This window comes from Pelophylax lessonae (genome assembly GCF_965119305.1).
Source record: "Pelophylax lessonae genome assembly, chromosome: 1".
Classification (NCBI taxonomy): Eukaryota; Metazoa; Chordata; class Amphibia; order Anura; family Ranidae; genus Pelophylax; species Pelophylax lessonae.
Genome location: NC_138768.1, coordinates 9,291,098 through 9,312,913, shown reverse-complemented (window position 1 = coordinate 9,312,913; position 21,816 = coordinate 9,291,098). Strand labels below are relative to the sequence as shown.

Below are 21,816 nucleotides of genomic sequence, written 5' to 3'. Positions count from 1 at the left end.
CAGATGGATAAATGGTTCTATATTTAGGATGTATCTGGTCTATAAACCAGAGGCTCTGGATGAACAGTTGGATAAATGGTTTTATATTTAGGATGTATCTGGTCTATAGAGGCTCTGGATGGACAATTGGATACATGGCTCTATATTTAGAATGTATCCTGTCTACAAGCCAGAGGCTCTGGAGGGACATTTGGATAAATGGTTCTATATTTAGGATGTATCTGGTCTATAAACCAGAGGCTCTGGACGGACAGTTGGATAAATGGCTCTGTGAGCAGGTTATTTTAGTTATATTTATATGATGATGCAATATTTAGTTATCTAGATGTATGCGGATGGGGAGCCCCAGCTGGGGACTGTCAGATCAGCTCCGTTGGGGGAGTCTAGACACAAAGACAGGTGATAATCTCCCCGCTGGGAGTACCATCTCACCTCTCCACACTCTTCTCTCTGCACATAGATTACTGTCAGCAGATGCATCTCCTCTGTCAGGATTCAGCCTCGTCTACAATGGCAACAGAGACCTTTCTATAAATATCTGCACCTGGATTCCAATTATAGGGAGTCATCTCCCTCCAGCTTTATGAAGAAAAAAAAAAGAAAAAGTACAAAATCAAAAGAAAAAAAAAAAACAAAACCTTTCTTCTAGCTGTGATGGTGATAATGTTTTCTTGTCTGAAATACTCTTCTTGTGTCACTCGGTCTTCTCTTCTATCGGCATCCAACCTGAAACATACTGATCATCGAGCTATTATGCCATCCGCTGCCAGAGTATACTGCACATACCAGAGACTGCACCTAGAGTGTAAGCTCCTCTGGTGCAGAGACTGCACCTAGAGTGTCAATTTTTATTTATTATAAATCTCACAAGCATAATAAAAACATATTTACCTATATACAAAATTAAATAAATATATAAACAAAAATAGCTTACATCAGCATAGAAACAGAAAATTATTACTATCATGACTAAACTCAACAAAGCCCTAACCTCCACCTAAACACACCCTCTGGCTAAGAAATGATTACACATTTATCCCATGCATGCAGCCTTTTTTAAAAAATTCAATCTTATAAAAATCTAGAGGACGTGAAAGAACAGAAAGAAAAGCCGCACACCCAGAGACTGACAGAAAGCAGCTACGAGGACCTGACATTCCTCCACGCCTTTGCCCAGGCTCCCGGCCGCCACCTGTCCTTCTCAAGACCCTGAATTTTCCCAACCTCACCCACAATGTTGTGGACCACTTCGACAGGAAGGACTTTTTTCCAAGTGGGAACTTGACACTGTGCATTCCACGTGAAGTGACAGACTACTAAGTTAACTAGTAAAAGTATCTCAAAATCAAAATCCTGATGGGTTTCAAAAGACCCGTACGACCACTCCGCATAACTCAAGCAGGAAAGGAACGAGATACCTAGAGCCCCACCCACCTGCTTATAGACTTCTATATTGGAGGGCCACTGAAGCAAGAAAAGGTCCATCGTCTCCTCCACACTCCACTCTTGGACAACTACGGTTCTACTCAGAGCGATGCTTCAAGTTGCCCTTCACATAAAGTCTGCCATGAAACAAGAGCCAGGCCAAATCTTGAAACGTAATCAAAATTTAATCAAATGCAGATCCTCCCTCATAACAGGACCTGGGCAATCCCTCAAAGCCAGTGGTTCGCTAAAGGCAGATTCAAAAACTTTCCTCTCCAGGGCCTTCCTAGGAAGAAACTTAGTTTCCTCCACCATCACTCGCCACTGTCTAAGCATTTTCAGGCAGGGGGCAACGTAAGCCAGGAGCTTATCATGTCGGACCCTCAGACTTTTCACTGGCCCACCATTCTCCCAGCTTCCCAAAAAAGGCCTAAACCAGGACTGAAAAATACCAACCCACCTAGGCAGTTCCTCTGCCAGCATGTTACCAAAATGATGTTTCAAAAACATCAGAGAAAAAAATACCACCAGGTTGACCATACCTTGGCCACCCATCCATCTGGGAAAGTAGGTTACAGACCTCCTAATGAGGTTCAGTTTGTTCCCCCATAACAGCTGGAAGAAACAGCTGTAGATCTTTGCATAGAGGGACACTGGCAAAACACAGACAAAAGTGACATACAGAAACACCAGGATCAGGTAAGTTTTATTCAGGCCAATCCTTTCCCTGTAAGAGAGTTTCCATTCCTTCCAGCTGGCAACCTTGGCATCTGCATCTTGTAGCCTGCTTTCCCAATTTGCAAGGCCGTAATCGCTTAGACCAAATTTGATGCCTAAAAATTTAATTTCCTGCTGGGGCTCTGGGAAGGTGTCTGGAAGCTCAAAGCCATCGCCTTCCTTTCCCATCCAGAAAACTTGTCCTTATTGATCTTTGACCTGTATGCCTCAGCATACTGCTCCATCACTGAGACTACCTCCTCCACCTCTTCTGTCCCAGAGATGAAAACAGACACGTCATAAGCATAGGCCACAACCCCTCAAAGGGGGCTCACCAGGAACACCCAAAGACACCCTGTACAGCGGTCCACTCTCTAATCTGATAAAGGGATCCATTGCGAATGCTTATAGCAGGGGACTCAAAGGACAATAAAGTGCCTAGGTAAAATTGGATTACCTAGGCTTTCTTGACCCTTGCTAGGGTCCATTTGTTCTGGTGAGTGGGGTTCCTGGAGGGGCACAAGTCACTTGGAACACAAATGAGTTGATGTCTGCACTGGAGCACTTTTTTGCACTTTATTGATTAATTATTTATTTGGACACTCTAGTGCAAAATGATCTATTGATTGGACTGTTTTATTATTTATTGGACACTAATTTCAAACACTTTTTGAGAGAATACATGCACTTTAAAAAAAAACATTTTTTAATTCTTACTATAAGGTTGATTTATTATGTTTTTATGCAAGCGCTGTGTTATTGTGGTTTCATATGTTTTCTGAGTGTTTTACTTGGTGAGCAGCAGCTGCAAAAATCACTTATTTATTTATCACTACACCATACTTATTTTAGCGTGGGTTTAATATCACTTTTTTACTTTCTCTAACCTGCAGCCCAGAACGATTCCAGGGCCTCCTGTCAATGGCTGTCAATCCATCTCTCATAGGTGACTTTTTAATGGCAAGCTTATCAATAGCCATAACCACCTTCATTGCAGTGATGTCCTCTGTCAAACTCACCAGAGAACTGCCATTTCCCAGTCCTGGAATAGAATCCAGAAAACCTGACATGCCTGCCTGATCAAGGTCCCTCCTGCCTAGGAATAATATATATAATAATATGACCTGGCGGTTTCCAGGATCCCCGACTTGGACTTAGTCAAGGTACCTGTACTGTCAACCAGGCCTACAAACTGACTTAACCGCTCTACCTGGTTTGCAAATCTGGTAAGGGTTGAGCGAGTGATATTTCCCATAATCCCTTTCCAGAACCAAAGAGGCATGCCTGTCCCATTGACACTCCCTGAGCAAGAGTTTAACTTTAGAAATACTCTCCAGATCTCCATTATTCTATACAAGCCTATCAAGCTTCCTCCGAAAACATTGGTAGGTGACATACTTATCAAGATTTTTATTTCTTCCTATGGCCTTGAAAAACCCAAAGATCCTTTGTTTGGTAAGCTCCCACCACTCTGACTTACTGCTACAAAAGTCCATGACTGATATCTGTGAAAAAAATCCTCAAAGGATTGACTCACCTTCTCATCATCCAGGAGTGCCGAATTCAGCTTCTAGGTACCCCCCCACAGGTGGTGTATTGGGATGATTCAGAGTCATAGACAGAATACAGTGATCAGAAAACACTGCCTGGTGCAGAGAAGGCGGAGTTCCCCTTAAAAATAAAAAAACTATCTATTCTATTCTGACTACTACCTCGCTGAAAAGTGAATCCCGTGTCATCTGGGCAGCAGTGAATGTGCACATCAACCAGGCCTGCCTCTCTATCTATTTGATTTTAAAAAAAGCTGTCAAAGTCCAGCCTTTCTCCGGTACCTTTCCTGTCCTTAGTCCTAGTGACGGTGTTGAAATCACCACCGAAGACAACTTGCTGGGCTGTAAAAAGAAAAGGCTTGATCTTCTTGAAGAGGCATTTCGAGTCCCACTTCGTCTGGGGCCTGTAGATGTTGATCACGTGCTGGTCCTGCCCCCCTCCCCCCCCCCCCATGGAGACATCCAAGACCATACATGTCCCTATTTCTACCTCAATAATCCACCGACAGGTTACTATGCCGGAAAAAAGTACCCCAACTCCAATGTAAGGCTCGGCCACAAGAGACCAGAAGACGGGCCCACGCCTCTAATCCCCCTTAGCCAGATAAATATCGGTCAAACTAGACAACCGGGTCTCTTGCAAAAAGAAAATATCAGAATCAAACCTGCAGAGCAAAAATAAGGCCATGTTACGAGCACTTACTGATTTTATGCTGGCCACATTAATGGTCTCCACCTTCAAAGGAGTGGGAACCGCCATCAGGATGATTGGGGTACACGTTTCTTAGCCTGCTTACCCCCTTCCCTACTTGGAAACCCTGCATGCTTCAGTGTCCTCTGTGATTCCTCCTCCATGGAAATTACAGACTCATCACTCCAAGAACCCTCTTCCTTCACCTCAGAAAAAACTTCAAACTTATTGGACACCTCCACCCAGGTTTAGGTACAGGCACATCCTTCTTCTTTCTTTTCCCAGACTTTCTTTTTGCCTCCAACGACTCCATATCATCATGAGACAATCCTGACTGCAAAGCCCCCTCCCCTTCCATTCCACCATCACCCACAACATCCTCCACCCCATTCCTCACAGCATTCCCCCCACCCTTTACCCCAGCACCCCCACCATCGTTCACTCCATCCTCCGGCACCTTGCGCCCTCTGGTCCTCAGACGCCGGGGAACAGGGGTCGGTGAAACCATGCAAACCGATCCAACTCCCTCCAAAGCCCCCACTACCTCTGGGGAGACTGATACAGGAGGATCAGACACAACATCCACGGACACCAACTCGCGGGGTACAACACAAGGGGATGACACAACATTGGATGGCCCATCAGACACTGATTGCACTGAGACAACAGTGACAGAGACATTGGGGACCCCTGGAACAGCCCCACTCAAAATGTCCAGGCATAAAAAAACTCTTCCACCAAAGCAGACTGGTTACACAAGGCCTCAGGACACTGGCTGTACACATGCCCAAACTTATCACAAAGATTGCATTTGATCTTATTGCAATCCTTAGCCAGATTCCCCAAGTCGTGGCAAGAGAGCATTTCATCTCTGGACATTAGGAGGCAAAATGACCCCAAGAACTGCACTTATTACAGAGCTTGGGCTGTCCAGGGTAAAACACAACAATCCTATCCTTCCCAATGAAAGCTGAGGAGGGAAGATGCTGGACCACATTCCTAAACATATGCAACCTCATCATCACTGACCACCCACCTGTCCACATGCCCCTCTCACCCACAATCTTCTTCAATGGGGTCAGAAGCTCCCCAAATCTCCTTAGCCAGACAGACAAGTCAGCAGAAGGAATGGATTCATTCATTACCAGGATGGTGACATTCTTCACCAGAGGTTGGCGTGAGACAAGTTTTGGGACGAGTCCCCTATACACATGTTCATACTTTTCCCAGAAAACAGCAAGAGACTCGAGGCCAAACAAAGGAGAGATCATACCCATTGCCAAAATCTTGTCCACAACCAACCTCCTGATAGGGGGGCTCTGCAGAGCCTTGTGCAGATGCTGGAGGGTTTCTCTCCAAAAACGCTGCTCTCTATACTTCTCTCCATGCTGGAGTCCATGCTGTCAGTTTTAGCAAAGTATGACTTCTCAGTAAGTTTTACCTGGTCCAGGTACCGAGTCATTGCCATCGTCCTCATCAGCAGAATCCTCTGAAAAGTTCATCCATTTAAGGGAGATTCAATCTCATGAATAAAGTTTAGCAGCCCTCCACCATTTTTCTTTACCTCCTGTGCTGTTCCTCTAGCTTGCTGAGGAGGGAGGGAGGCAGAGGCTGCCATTTCCTCCAGTAAAGCAGATCCTGAGGTGGATGTGATGTCAGGGGCAACATCCAGGACCCCCTCCTCACTCTCCACCCGTACTGCCACCCAGTGCTGTATTTTGGCCTAGGCCAACAAGGCCCAGGCCTAGGGCAGCACTTTGCAGGGGGGCAGCAAAAAAGCCACCCCCCCCCTCCACCTGAGACTCTATTAGCCACTGGTTGCTAGAGCCGCTTCTCTCACCCCCCTCTGTCTTTCTCACTCATCCCCCTCTCTCTCTCTCCCCCCTCTCTCTCCCCCTCTCTCTCTCACTCATGCCCTCTCTCTCTCACACCCCTCCCCCCCCTCTCACTCACCCCCCCCTCTCACCCCTCCCTCCTCTCTCTCTCACCCCCTCTCTCTCACCCTCCTCTCTCTCTAACCCCCTCTTTCTCTCTCAACCCCTCCTCTCTCATCCCCCCTCTCTCTCTCTCACCCCCCTCTCTCATCCCCCTCTCTCTCTCTCTCTCATCCTGTCTCTCTCTAACTCCCCTTCTCTCTCACTCCCCCTCTCTCTCACTCCCCTTCTCTCTCTCTCACTCCCCCTCTCTCTCACCCCCCCTCTCTCATCACCCTCTCTCTCTCTCTCACCCCCCCTCTCTCTCTCATCCCTCTCTCTCTCTCATCCTCTCTCTCTCATCCCCCTCTCTCTCTCATCCTCTCTCTCTCACTCCCCCTCTCTCTCTCTCACCCCCTCTCTCTCATCCTCTCTCTCTCTCATCCTTTCTCTCTCTAACTCCCCTTCTCTCTCACTTCCCTTCTCTCTCTCTCACTCCCCCCTCTCTCTCTCACCCCCCTCTCTCTCTCTCTCACCCCCTCTCTCTCTCCCTCCCTCCCTCACCCATCCCCCTCTCTCTCTCCCACCCCCTCTCGTGAGATCTCAGGGGTTCATGCTGTGACTTGTAGTCCTTCAATTTTGGAGGGAATCACATCCATTAAAAAGGAAGGAGTGGGGCAAATTTACATAGGAGGGGGCGCCCAATTTTAGTCTTGCCTAGGGCAGCACCAAACCAAAATACACCACTGCTGCCACCGCCGATGCTGAAACTTTTCCACAACGGGCGTCATCCCTCATTTTCTGGAACCGTTCCTCATTCTGGAACCTCTCTTTAAAAGCTCCACTCTTTTCCTTTAAAGCTTTTACCAGACTCTGCTGCTTCTTGATGGCGTCCTCCAAAACGTTCAACTCTGGTTTCAAACTTTGACACTTGCTGCTCCATGCTTTATCATGCACGGCCTTCTTCTTTCACTAATCAGCTTTCAGGGTCATCAGCTTTTCCTCCTCCTTTGCAATTCTCAGCAGACGATCAGCAACCCGCCCTCTGAAAGCGGGGGTAGATTCCCCTTTTTTAGGGCCATAGCCGAGGTCTTCAGGTAAAGATGAAGCATGAGAATGCAAATTGGATCCCTCAGGGGGATCATCGCCCGGGTCATCCCCAGAATCTCCCATCCTCACTGGGGCCAGGTAACCCACCTGCCCCCCCTGGTGTCTGAAGAGGGAGAGCTGCAGCACACACAACCACTCTGGTACAGAGACTGATGTGACTGGCTCAGTGATCTCTGTACAGCACTGCGGTATATATCAGAGCTATATAAATGTATAATAATAATAGTGTGTGACTGTGGGGGAGGGGACATTAGAGTGTAAGCTCCTCTGGTACAGAGACTGGTGTGACTGTGGGGGAGGGGACATTAGAGTGTAAGCTCCTCTGGTACAGAGACTGATGTGACTTTGGGGGGGACATTCGAGTGTAAGCTCCTCTGGTACACTCTGCGGTGTACTGGCTCAGTGTTCTCTGTACAGCACTGCAGTATAATGTCTGTGGGGGAGGGGACATTAGAGTGTAAGCTCCTCTGGTACAGAGACTGATGTGACTGTGGGGGAGGGGACATTAGAGTGTAAGCTCCTCTGGTACAGAGATTTATGAGACTGTGGGGGAGGAGACATTAGAGTGTAAGCTCCTCTGGTACAGAGATTTATGTGACTGTGGGGGAGGGGACATTAGAGTGTAAGCTCCTCTGGTACATAGACTGGTGTGACTGTGGGGGAGGGGACATTAGAGTGTAAGCTCCTGTGGTACAGAGATTTATGTGACTGTGGGGGAGGAGACATTAGAGTGTAAGCTCCTCTGGTACAGAGACTGATGTGATTGGCTCAGTGTTCTCTGTACAGCACTATGGAATATGTTAGACCTATAAACACGTATTATATTATTAGGAGTCATTTCCAGCATTCTGATCACATTATAAGCAGATTCTGTGTGATCTTCCCCAGCTGGAGATGGGATTATCTGTATTTATGGGGATCTTGTTGTAATTAGTCTTATTACCTTCCATCATCCTTCTTAGCGATGAGTAGAGCGGAGGCTCCGGACATCCTCCCTGCCAACACATCAGAGTGAGAACAGCCATCGGACCCAGAGAGTGCAATCTGAGGATGGAGACCTCTGGAAATATAAATCAATATTCTAGCGGTTGGTGTAGACGTCTCGCTCCGCGTCTCTTTATCCCATGGTACCCGGAACGGCGAGGAATACGTATTACACTCTGCCAATTACCATCAGTAATGAGGAGATAATTACACGGCACAATACGACAATTACACTTTACACAGCTTGTAATAAGATTTCCAGACTGCCAAATGTTTCTAGAATCATCGCAGAACTTTCTTTGTAATAACATTTATAATTGTTTATCATTTTTATTTCCTGTGTGAAATATTTTTTTTTTTCTTTTGCAAGTCTGATAGTGTTTTTTTTTTTTTTTTTTTAACCTTTTTATCCCTGGTACTAAAGGCCAGAGATAAAAAGTATTATACATTTATATATCTCTGACATATACCGCAGTGCTGTACAGAGAACACTGAGCCAATCACATCAGTCTCTGTACCAGAGGAGCTTACACTCTAATGTCCCCTCCCCCCCCCACAGTCACATCAGTCTCTGTACCAGAGGAGCTTACACTCTAATGTCCCCTCCCCCACAGTCACATCAGTCTCTGTACCAGAGGAGCTTACACTCTAATGTCCCCTCCCCCATAGTCACATCAGTCTCTGTACCAGAGGAGCTTACACTCTAATGTCCCCTCCCCCACAGTCACATCAGTCTCTGTACCAGAGGAGCTTACACTCTAATGCCCCCCACAGTCACATCAGTCTCTGTACCAGAGGAGCTTACACTCTAATGTTACCTCCCCCACAGTCACATCAGTCTCTGTACCAGAGGAGCTTACACTCTAATGTCCCCTCCCCCACAGTCACATCAGTCTCTGTACCAGAGGAGCTTACACTCTAATGTCCCCTCCCCCACAGTCACATCACTCTCTGTACCAGAGGAGCTTACACTCCAATGTCCCCTCCCCCACAGTCACATCACTCTCTGTACCAGAGGAGCTTACACTCTAATGTCCCCTCCCCCCACAGTCACATCACTCTCTGTACCAGAGGAGCTTACACTCTAATATCCCCCCCACAGTCACATCAGTCTCTGTACCAGAGGAGCTTACACTCTAATGTCCCCTCCCCCACAGTCACATCACTCTCTGTACCAGAGGAGCTTACACTCCAATGTCCCCTCCCCCATAGTCACATCACTCTCTGTACCAGAGGAGCTTACACTCTAATGTCCCCTCCCCCACAGTCACATCAATCTCTGTACCAGAGGAGCTTACACTCTAATGTTCCCTCCCCCACAGTCACTTCAGTCTCTGTACCAGAGGAGCTTACACTCTAATGTCCCCTCCCCCACAGTCACATCAGTCTCTGTACCAGAGCAGCTTACACTCTAATGTCCCCCCACAGTCACATCAGTCTCTGTACCAGAGGAGCTTACACTCTAATTTCCCCCCACAGTTACACACTATTATTATACTGTACATTTATATAGCTCTGACATATACCTAGGGATGCTTTTAGAAATCATAGGGTCCCATACTGCCTACCTGACAGGGCCCCGCTGACCCCCACCCCCCAAATTATATTTTCACTACAAATACACTAAAATCATTATATGACATATTTATCGGCTTACTCCCCCGCTCTCCATTCTGGAACATGCCCTTGTGTGCTCAGAGCAGTTGCCAGCAGGAGAGGAGAGGAGGGAAGCTGGAAATGCTGTGGGGAAAAGGGGCGCACAAGGGGGGCATGGAAAGCAGGGAGATGGGGGCATGGGTGCTAGAACTGCCCCCCCCCCCCCCTGCAGTACAGCTGGAGGGAGAGGAGGAGAAGCCGGCAGCGCTGCATGGGGGGACAGAAGAGGATCAGTGTCTGCAGTCAGTAAGGCAGTACAGCTGGCCTTCCTGGGCACCCTTTTTGAATGGATGGGGCCCGGGGGCCCAGTACAGGAGGGCTGGCTGTACTGCCTTATCAGCGGCCCTGCATATACTGCAGTGCTGTACAGAGAACATTGAGCCAGTCATATCAGTCTCTGTACCAGAAGAGCTTATAGTCCAATTCCACCCCCCCCCCCACCGTCAGACAGTTTTGCATTGCAGAAGAAGGTCAGGTGATTGTAACGGATCAACTGGCACCCCGACTGGGTACCTCCATTGACAGATGCTCCTAGTGCTTCCCGAGGGCTCCAAGCACTCCATCAGACACCGTAACCACTTCAGACTCCACAAATTGCCGCAGCTTGGTTAGGGTCTCGCCATCTCCTACCCACCCTGGACCTACGACAAGGCTCCATGTTCCCGTGGTGAACCTCTCTTTCCCCAGAGCGGGCAGCAGAACAAGCTCTTACACAAGCTCTTACAAGAGCTTAGTTATTATCTAAGGGAGTGTGAAGAGCATAGCAATCCCTTGTAGCAGATTCCCCCAATAAGAGACAGGACTCTAGATTGAGGGTGAAGTAACTCTAGAACCTACTTTATTGAACAAGAAACAGACTTATATACAGCACTATCTGCTCCTCCTCTTCTGGGGTCTCACGTTGGCACTCTCTGATCTTCCTCTTCTAGGGTCCCCTGTCAGCACTCTCTGCTCCTCCTCTTCTAAGGTCCCCCATCAACACTATCTGCTCCTCCTCTTCTGGGGTCCCTCATTGCCACTCTCTGCTCTTCCTCTTCGAGGGTCCCCTGTCAGTATTCTCTGCTCCTCTTCTAAGGTGCCCCATCGGCACTCTCCGCTTCTCCTCTTCTGGGGTCCCCCTTCGGCACTCTCCACTCCTCTTCTTCTGGAGTCCACTGTTGGCACTCTCTGCTCTTCCTCTTCAGGGGTCCCCCATCAACACTCTCCACTCATCTTCTTCTGGGGTCCCCCATCGACACTCTCCACTCCTCCTCCTTTGGGTCCCTCATTGGGACTCTCTACTTCTCCTCTTCTGGTGTCCCCCTTTAGCACTCTCCACTCCTCCTTTTCTAGGACCCCTCTTTGACACTCTCTTCTCCCCTTCCTCTGGGGTACCCCTTTGGCACTCTCCACCCCTCCTCTTCTGAGGTCCCTCTTCGGCATGATCCTCTCCCCTTCTGGGGTTCCCTGTCAGCATTCTCCGCTCCTCCTCATCTGGGATCCCCCATGGGCACCGCTCTGCTCCTCCTCTTCTGGGGGTCCCCCATGGGCACTCTCCACTCCTCCTTTTCTAGGGTCCCCTTCGGCACTCTCCACTCATCTTTTTCTGGTATCCCCTGTGGCACTTTCTGTTCCTCCTCTTCCGTTCCGGGGGTCCCCCAGAACGTCGATGTCGATGCTCTCCACTCTTCCTCTTCTGGGGTCCCCCATTGACACTCTCCACTCCTCCTCTTCTGGGGTTCCCCATTGGCACGCTCTACTTCTGAGGTCCTCCTTTAGCACTCTCCACTCCTCCTCTTCTGGGATCCCCCTTTGGCATTCTTTGAATCCCCTCCTTTGGGGTCCCCCTTCAGCAACCTCCCCTACTCCTCTTCTGGTATCCCCCTTCATCACTCTCCCTCCTCTGCTGGGGTCCCCTGTTGGCACTCTCTGCTCCTCCTCTTTTGGGGTTCTCTGCCAGCACTCTCTGCTCCTCCTCTTCTGGGGTCCTCCTTTGACATTCTCCATTCCTCCTCTTCTGGGATCCCCCATTGGCCTCTTCGCTTCTCCTCTTCTGGGATCCTCCTTTTGCACTCTCCACTCCTCATTTTTTGGGGTTCCCCTGTCAGCATTCTCCACTCATCCTCTTCTAGGGTCCCCTGTTGGCACTCTCTGCTCCTCCTCTTCTAGCGTCCCCTGTCGGCACACTCCGCTACTCCTCCTCTGGGATCCCCTGTTGGCACTCTCTACTCCTCCTCTTCTGGAGACTCCTGTTGGTACTCTCCGATCTTCCTCTATTGGGGGGGGGTCTCCCTTTGGCATTCTCTGCTCCTCCTCTTCTGCGATCTCCCCCAAAGCAAGCTATTTGCTGTGGGTGCGCTCCCAAGCCAGGCTGTGTTTGTCCACGCACCGTACTCCCTCCTCACAAGATTTCATTGATTGTGTCCTTTGAGACATGGAAGAGGGGCGAGTTCCTCTGCAGGGGGGCACAGCACTGGTTCCACATAGGACTCATTTTATTACATAATGCAAAGAAAAAACTAAATATCATTATATCAGAAGTGGATGGACTATCCCTTCATGTGTCCCTACCAGTCATCTACGGCAATCCAAATTGGGATTACCAGCACTGGAAGGGGTAGTATACTCAGCTCCCCAGTGACCAATGTCCAGGGCTGCTTTTAGAAATCACGGGGCCCCACACAGCCTACCTGACAAGGCCCCCCCTCCCCCATCCCCAGCCAGATGGGACTGTGGACATAGATTTATCAATCCCTTTCTTTTCAGCTTCAGTTGCAAAGATTAATTCATTGGAAACGCTCTGAAGCTTCTTGCTTATTCACAAACTGAAGAATAGTAAACACAGTTTACTATGCTTCAGTAATGAATGGAAACAGGAGTGATTGACACTGATCACTCACTGTGTTCATTTAGGAAAGGAAGGGGCCAATAATTTATATATTTACGGGCCACTTCCCCCCGCTCTCCATCCTGAAACATCTCCCTGTGTGCCCGCAGCTGCCAGTGGGAGAGGAGGGAAGCCGGCAGCGCTGTGGGGGAAAGGGGCACACAGGGGAGCCCGGACAGCAGATGGAAAGGGGTGCATGTGCTAAAACCACTTCCCTGCAGTGCAGCCCATGGGAGAAGCTGGCAGCATTGCACGGAAAGGAAGAAAATGAATGGTGTCTGCAATAAGATGGTACAGCCGGCCCTCATACTCAGCAGATGCCTGTGCCCCCCTTTTGAACTGATGGGGTCTGGGGCCCAATACAGGAGGGCTGGCTGTACTGCCTTATCAGTGGCCCTGCCCATGTCTCCTACCTCCCCTCCCTTCAGGCGCTGCAGCTTCCATCAGACTCTTCAGTATTTGTGAAGGCAGGGGCGTAACTACAGGGGTTGCAATTGCAACCGTGCCTTGCTCAAGGGGGCCTGTACGGCTCCCCTATACACCTGGATAGGAGGGGCGGGGGGGGGGGGGGGGGGCAGCATGTAAAGAAATCACTGTCCTCCTTTTTCCTCCTGTAGCTGCAGGAGGAAAATGGAGGAGATTGGTTCCTTTGTATGCTGCCCCGGCCGCCCCTCCTATCCAGTTCACTTGTGTTCTGCTGTCTCTGGGCCCCTGTGTGCTCCCCTGGTGCCCCACTGTGCTCCCTCCCCTCTCCTGCTGGCTGCTGCAGGGGATGTGTCACAATAGAGAACCAGGAAGGGGTCAGTAAATATGTAATTTACCAGCTCCTTCTTTTCTGAATGGACAGAGTCATAGTCAGTGACATTGTAAAAAAAATAAAATAAAATGATAAAAAATAATACAATTAAAATACCAAAAAATAAAAACTACTGACACCAGCGGGTGAACTTCCAGGATCGCAAAGGTCACACTTGCGACCGGGCCCTGGCATTCCACCACCGTGAGGAGTCCCCAAGATGTCAGAAAGGGGCCCACTGCAGAACTTGTGAAAGGGCCCCGAAATGAGAGTAAAGGGCCTCAGGATCTGTGGAAAGAGCCCCAGGCTTGAAGGGAAGGGCCCAAGCCAGGGGTCCGGGGGGGCCCTTCATAGTTTCTTGCACCGGGGCCCTGAAGGTTCTAGTTACACCTGTGTGTGAAGGGAAGGGCCCCGGCCAGGGGTCCGGGGGGCCCTGAACGACCTAGTTACGCCTGTGTGTGAAGGGAAGGGCCCCGGCCAGGGGTCCGGAGGGCCCTGAAGGTTCTAGTTACGCCTGTGTGTGAAGGGAAGGGCCCTGGCCAGGGGTCCGGGGGGCCCTGAAGGTTCTAGTTACACCTGTGTGTGAAGGGTTTTGATTTGACATTTCTGTTCTACATTTAATAGTTAAAGCATGCAGCTAAGACCTCTATTTTTATTTCATTGCTAGAAAGAGGTTGTGATTGGGTCCCCCTTTCCGTCCAGCAGAGCTGAATGCCGGCTAATCTTCCCTTTGTCCCTCCATCGGCGTGTTATGATTAGACCGTGATTTCCTGTTTGAGCCGCTGATTTTTAATTATCCGAGTTTCAGAGCGGCGACACGCTCCCGTACAATAGCCCATCAGTTTTCATCTGTTTACCTTCGTTCTCCTGGGACTCCCAGACATGGCAGCACAAACATAATTACTCCGCAAGATGGGAAATGGGGATGTAATTAATTTCTCTCGCTCAGTTTTTTTTTCTCTTCCTCTTTTACGGGGTTTAGAAGTTCGGCGTGAAACAGAATTTGCGTGGGATGCGGGTGGGTGGATTCTCATTTCTGGTCACCCATCAGTACATGCTGGTAAACCAGATGTAAATATTATAATTGTAATTACGGGGTAGCATCTGGTGACTCCATTCTGCCTTCAAGATCTGTGCTCCTTCACTTTACACTCTGGATCCTTGGATTGCACCCGGTGATCGGCATAGTGGTGACATATTGCAACATCAATCTTTTCTGCCCAGTGGTCCCTCCTCAAGACCCAGTAAATCAGTGGATGCTCAGCTGGAAAGGTCTCCAAGTCTGCTCTTGCGCCTAGATAATCATGCACCATATGATGGAGACCCTGCCGATGGTTGCTTAACCACTTCCCCACCACCCGCAGCCTTTTTGCTGCGGAAGGGTGGCTCTCCTGCGCGAACCGATGTAGACCTATGTCAGTCGCTTGCGGTAAGCTAGGAGACGAGCGCGCGCCGCCGCCAGCGCTCTCCCACCCGAAGCCGATGCACAGGTTGGGCGGCTCCGATTGCCACCTGACACCCGCGATCGCTCCCCGCTGAGAGAGAACGGTCGGCTGTTGTAAACACAGCTGACTGTTCTTCTCCCTGGAATGATCACAGAGCTCATGTGATCCTTCTATATAGGATCACAGGTCTCTATGGTCATTTCAGAAACCCTGACCCTTCACAGGTTCTTTTAGATTCACCATGTTTTATATGCTGGTAAACCAGAAATAATTATAATTGTAATTACGGGGGAGAATCTGGTGACTCCATTCTGCCTTCAAGATCTGTGTTCCTTCACTTTGGATAAGGGCCGCTAATGGGGGGGACCACCAGTCCTCCTGTAGGGGGCCCCTGGCACACAGGGGCTCCCCAAACAGCACGGGGAGTCAGTGCGGTTGGGCAGAGAAGGTTTTACCCCCCCCCATAATGACCAGGCCATTTTTTGCGATTCGTCACTGTGTTGCTTTAACTGACATTTGCGCGGTCATGCGACGCGGTACAAAAATAAAATTGATGTCCTTTTTCCCCACAAATAGAGCTTTCATTTGGTGATATTTGATCACCTCTGCAGTTTTTTTTTGTTTTTGCGCCACTATAAACAAAAAAAGAGCCACAATTCTGAAAAAAAAAAAAATATATATATATATATATATATATATATCTAGATATATATATATCTATATCTATATATATATATATCCAACCAAGCTGTCCCAGCTCCCCCTAACAGCCCCCTGCTGGCCAGGTTGGGAACTCGGATTCAGCCGGTGAGTAGAGAGTACCTGGAGCAGGGCTTCAGCTTGGAATGGGGGTCAGGAGGAGGACAGGAAGAGGGGGAGTGGGAGGGGGGCCGAGTCTCTGCACCATGGGCCTTTGGTTTGTACTTGCCCCCTGAGCTGAAATTTGGCAATCTGCCCCTGACACCTTCAGCCCATTTAAGCCGAATACCCAAGTGCGCGATTGGAGACAATGACCATTCCGCCATCTTTGGTTTGGTTTGTTCATTTGATAATGGGGATGGGAGAAGGGAATGAGTGGGATACTCCTCTGGCTCAACTAGTTACAATTGGGACACTTTGTAGAAAAATGCCTGTTAGCGCTGTCTTAACGCCAGCTGGATGCGGACCAACGCTTACTGACGCTTGAAAAATGCTTTATTACTGAACTGTGCAAGAACTTGACTTGTAACCCTCTGGTTAACTCAAAAGATCCTGGACTGTAGTGAGACTTGACTCCTGACACTGTTAAGCTCAAAAGTCCTGTGAACAGCTCCCTCCAGCCCTTCACTGACTGAGGTAGCTCCTTGTAACTGCTTGTGCTGCTGAAACTCTCAACACCGCACACTGCACGCTGTACACTGAACACTTCAGGGCCCAATCGCTGGCGCCCCCTTTACACTTCCAGGGTCCTCTCAATAGGCACCCCCTCTACACTTCAGGGTCCTCTCAATAGGCACCCCCTCTGACACTTCAGGGTCCTCTCACTAGGCACCCTCTCTACATTTCAGGGTCCTCTCACTAGGCACCCCTCTACACTTCAGGGACCTCTCACTAGGCACCCCCTCTACACTTCAGGGTCCTCGCACTAGGCATCCCTCTACACTTCAGGGTCCTCTCACTAGGCATCCCCTCTACACTTCAGGGTCCTCTCACTAGGCACCCCTCTACACTTCAGGGTCCTCTCACTAGGCACCCCTCTACACTTCAGGGTCCTCTCACTAGGCACCCCCTCTGACACTTCAGGGTCCTCTCACTAGGCACCCCCTCTACACTTCAGGGTCCTCTCACTAGGCACCCCCTCTGACACTTCAGGGTCCTCTCACTAGGCACCCACTTTACCGCTAGTTAGCTACTGGATCCCTTGGACCTTCACCGGAGCGGTCCCCTCTCAGCTAGGCAGACCCCCAGGGGCAGTTACAGTACTCACGAACTTGGAATGCTTTCCTGAATATGGGCCCCCCTCAACTCCGCTGGTCCTCGGCACACCGGATCCTCTCTGCAGCTCAGCTCAGCTCTCTCTGTACCCTCAGGCAACCACCCGAGACACCCGATCCTTCTGACAGACCCAGGCTGTCTCCAATGCAGAGGTGGCTACAGAAGAAGGTGGCACTCGAATATGGATTTGATTATCCGTATGCACCCAGAGAGGTGATGCTACTGATAGAAAAATTCAGAGACTTTTGGTGCGATGAAATTATCTGGGATTTCCTGTTTGGCCCAAAGCCATACAGGGACTCACCGGAAAAGAAAAATTAGAAGAGAAATTCAACAGTGTGAAAGCTCAGTGGAACTTTGGGCGCTCCATTTATATAGACTGAGTGGAGGTTCGTCACCCGGATGGGTCAGGACAGGCCTGGTCCATTAGAGTCAAGAACGAGCAAGGTACTTATGTCTGGGTCCCTCACCCTGATTATTATATCTAAGGGAACCAAGTGATTCATCTGAAAATTTCAAAACCAAGAAAAACTGTGTTGGCTGGCTGGCCATCACAACTGACCAAGGAACTTTAAAAGTGTAATGCTGAATTTCCATGTTGTGAAAGTGTTCATGTTCAATGCAAACCCCTTGGGCCATCGGGCCAGGGTCCTGAAAGGAATTTTGCTATGTTAGACCCCTTGGGCCATCAGGCCAGGGTCCTGAAAGGAATATTGCTATTTTAGACCCCTTGGGCCATCGGGCTAGGATCCTGAAAGGAATGTTGCTATGTTAGACCCCTTGGGCCATCGGGCCAGGGTCCTGAAAGGAATGTTGCTATGTTAGACCCCTTGGGCCATCGGGCCAGGGTCCTGAAAGGAATGTTGCTGTGTTAGACCCCTTGGGCCATCGGGCCAGGGTTCTGAAAGGAATGTTGCTATGTTAGACCCCTTAGGCCATCGGGCCAGGGTCCTGAAAGGAATGTTGCTATGTTAGACCCCTTGGGCCATCAGGCCAGGGTCCTGAAAGGAATTTTGCTATGTTAGACCCCTTGGGCCATCAGGCCAGGGTCCTGAAAGGAATATTGCTATTTTAGACCCCTTGGGCCATCGGGCTAGGATCCTGAAAGGAATTTTGCTATGTTAGACCCCTTGGGCCATCAGGCCAGGGTCCTGAAAGGAATATTGCTATTTTAGACCCCTTAGGCCATCGGGCTAGGATCCTGAAAGGAATGTTGCTATGTTAGACCCCTTGGGCCATCGGGCCAGGGTCCTGAAAGGAATGTTGCTATGTTAGACCCCTTGGGCCATCGGGCCAGGGTCCTGAAAGGAATGTTGCTGTGTTAGACCCCTTGGGCCATCGGGCCAGGGTTCTGAAAGGAATGTTGCTATGTTAGACCCCTTAGGCCATCGGGCCAGGGTCCTGAAAGGAATGTTGCTATGTTAGACCCCTTGGGCCATCAGGCCAGGGTCCTGAAAGGAATGTTGCTATGTTAGACCCCTTGGGCCATCGGGCCAGGGTCCTGAAAGGAATGTTGCTGTGTTAGACCCCTTGGGCCATCGGGCCTGGGTCCTGAAAGGAATGTTGCTGTGTTAGACCCCTTGGGCCATCAGGCCAGGGTCCTGAAAGGAATATTGCTATGTTGGACCCCTTGGGCCATCAGGCCAGGGTCCTGAAAGGAATATTGCTATGTTAGACCCCTTGGGCCATCAGGCCAGGGTCTCTGTGCATTACAAATAACTGTGTGGGAAACCTTCCACAGTTCTGACAAGGTGTAGATATCATTTGTTGCAGATTCAAGTGTATCCAGGAACTCTGGTGGGGGGTGCCCTAAAGGACCCCTGTGCTACTTCCCTGACTCAGCAGGACTGCAGGTCATACAGCATGGTGACTTGCCCTGTTTCCTTCAAGAAGTACTTTGAAAGACACTCTGTGGGTGCTGTGTCTCACTTCATCGAATGACTCTACCTAGTTAGTCATTGTGAGGGTAGGCAGTTAGGCAGCCAAGGCCCACCAAAATGGAGTGGACACTCTCTGTATCATACTTTCATAGGCCGCGTTTTGGTCTTTGGCTCTGGCAATGTTTCCTGGAGGGGTGAGGTCTGGAATCCTCTCAACATAAGTATCACAGAACCCCAGTTTCTGAGCTAAGTCCCCCCCTCCCCATGGCTTCCTTGGCCTCTTTATCAACGATCACTGCCACATCAGGACCTGGGGAGCTGCTCCCAGCTTCTGACCCCCAATCTCACTCTGTTTCGTCCGTGGAACCAAAGTCATCGATCCCCTCTTCTATTGATCCGTACTTGTACTGAAAAGACGGGGACCCGATGGGTACAGGGCATGCTTCTTCCTCACCACTAATGCTGGTGAGTGAGGCTTGAGAAACTGCAGGCTTTTCAGGCTGTCGAATGCTAATAGGGGAAGATCCTGCCATTACTGCGGGGGGTAGCTACATCCTCCGTCCACCCTCCAGTCACCGGTGCTGGCATGGATCCCCTCCCAAGGGAGCTCTGCGACCGAGTTCCCCTTCCACATAATGAGGGCCCACTGACTGCTGGCAGGGCCTCTAACTGCATCATCAGACGCAACATGCCCCTCCCGCCTCCGCGGAGGAACTTAGATTCAGTCCCGGTCACCTCCTGAGTGAGGCCTGACTCCCATGCAACATAGAGCTTCTTGGGCTGGCCCTCGCTCTTTTCTGCCCGGAGCAGCAGATAACCACACTGCCCACACTGGACCCATGCTTGCATCCTTAACATGACAGTGGCACACTGAGGACATAAGGCTCCTAGGAACTCCCAGCCGCCTCCCGTGCACAGTGCGAGTCCGCTGTCCGGCACTATCCGGATACCGGTGTCCCAGACCAAGGACGGATCGGGCTGGTGGATCTGCTCCTGGTTCTGTCTGGCAGAGTCTTCACCCATGGTGGCAGTGATAGCGGGTACACTCTTCGGCTCTTTTATGAACGCCACACTCCTCTTTCCTAAACGTGTCTCCCGCACAGCCACACCCGAAGGAAGGGATAATAATAGTGTCCCCTTGGTCCCTCCTGATTGGCTGGCTGTTCCCGTTGTCTCCACCCTTTCGCCATATTGGGCGATGACTCCTCCTACTACTCCTCCTGCAGATCTGCATGTGGCGCGCTTTCCCGCGCGGTACTGTAACTCTTCCTCTGCCATGCTCTTCTACTTTAGCCCACAGGGAAGTAGCTGCTAAGCGGATCATGTCACTTGCCAGACATGCATCCACTCTTCTCAAATGCATCCACTCTTCTCAATTGCACCAGGGCCACAACTGCGCCTTCCTGCACTGAAGCCAGCTGTCCCTCCTTGCTTGGCAAGAGTAATATCCCGCTGTAGGTCGCACGGTCAATAGTTCTCTTCCTCGCCACACATGTCCAAGTTTCCTCTTCCATACTGTCTCTGAGGCTAGCCCTACTGCCCCTCCCGGCATGGCCGACTACGATCCTCACAGTATCGGTGCAATTACTATATAGAATAAATGTCCCGCTGTCTAACACCCGGCCCCTGGCACCTCTCTTCCCGTGCCCCTGGCCTCCATCTTCACCGTCCCCACTGGGACCACCGGCGTTCTCTTCTCTGTCCCCACTGGGACCCCTGACACCATCTTCACCGTCCCCACTGGGACCTCTTCCTGTTAAGCAGTGACAGGCACAGAGAGACCGGTCAGCTTAGCTGAAACTCCTGATCTGTCCCTGCCTGTCTGACAGGAGAGCTGCCTGCTTTGTTTACATAAGCACGCGGGTCTTCTGTCAGTTTCTCTGACGACCATGGAAAGGCCGGCGGCAATCGCCGCCTCTCCTCCCGCAGGCCGCCTTCCGCTGTGTCGAATCACGTCGGGAGCGCGGCCCCAGCGGCGCCGCGCGCACGAGATCACGTAGATATACGTAATTGTGCGCAGCCGAGCCGCCCTACAGGAAAACAACAATAAGAGAAGGGCACACCAACATCGTGCGGTACATCGCTTGCTGATCGCTCCACGCAGATTTACTGCAGCAGGGCAGTTCGGCTGCATATGATCATGGAGATCCACGTGATTATGTGCATGCGGTTTTTCGGCAACACCGACGCGCCACCGGAGCCGCGCTCCCGCTGTGATTAGACACAGGCAGGCAGGCAGCGGGATGAACGGGCTCGATAACTGCCGGCCTCCCGCAATCTCCGGCAATACTGACAGGAGAGCCGCCTGGAATGTAAACAATGCAAGACGGCTCTCCTGTCAGAGAGGCAGGGAAAGATCCTGTGATTCACCTAAGCTAAGCTGACCGATCTCTCTGTGCCTCTGTCCAATCCTTTCCCTACACAGTCAGTAAGCACATCTAGGGAACACATTTAACCCCTTGATCACTCCCAGTGTTAACCCCTTCCAGGGTTGCCAACCTCCCGTGGCATTTTTTACTGACAAAACATGGGGAATTTACTGACGGAGCACATGTTTTTTTACTGACAACCTGAAAAATGACAGCGCTCCTATTACAAAGTAAGGCAATTGATATTTAAACAGCATAAACACGGTATGGAAACACTGACAATACACATAGCAAATAGGATGCCTGGGTTAGACTTACAAAAATCAACACAGCGTGACAAATAATCAGCCTCTGATATTTATGGTTAGGTGTAAAAAATCACTGATTTTTACAAACAGTCAGTAAATTTACTGACGGTTGGCAACCCTGACCCCTTCCCT

General features: G+C 50.1%; 1 protein-coding gene across 1 annotated transcript in view; it reads right to left on the bottom strand.

The window, feature by feature from the left end:
• Window positions 1-20,030, bottom strand: part of LOC309552622 (uncharacterized protein) — a gene marked incomplete at both ends in the record, with an annotated part of 112,221 nt that extends 92,191 nt beyond the window's left edge. Inside the window, 2 exons of the mRNA XM_082253563.1 lie at window positions 8,350-8,450; window positions 19,743-20,030. Coding sequence (XP_082109689.1) covers window positions 8,350-8,450; window positions 19,743-20,030 — 389 coding nt within the window. The remainder of the gene's footprint in view (window positions 1-8,349; window positions 8,451-19,742) is intronic.
• Window positions 20,031-21,816: the final 1,786 nt, after the last annotated feature.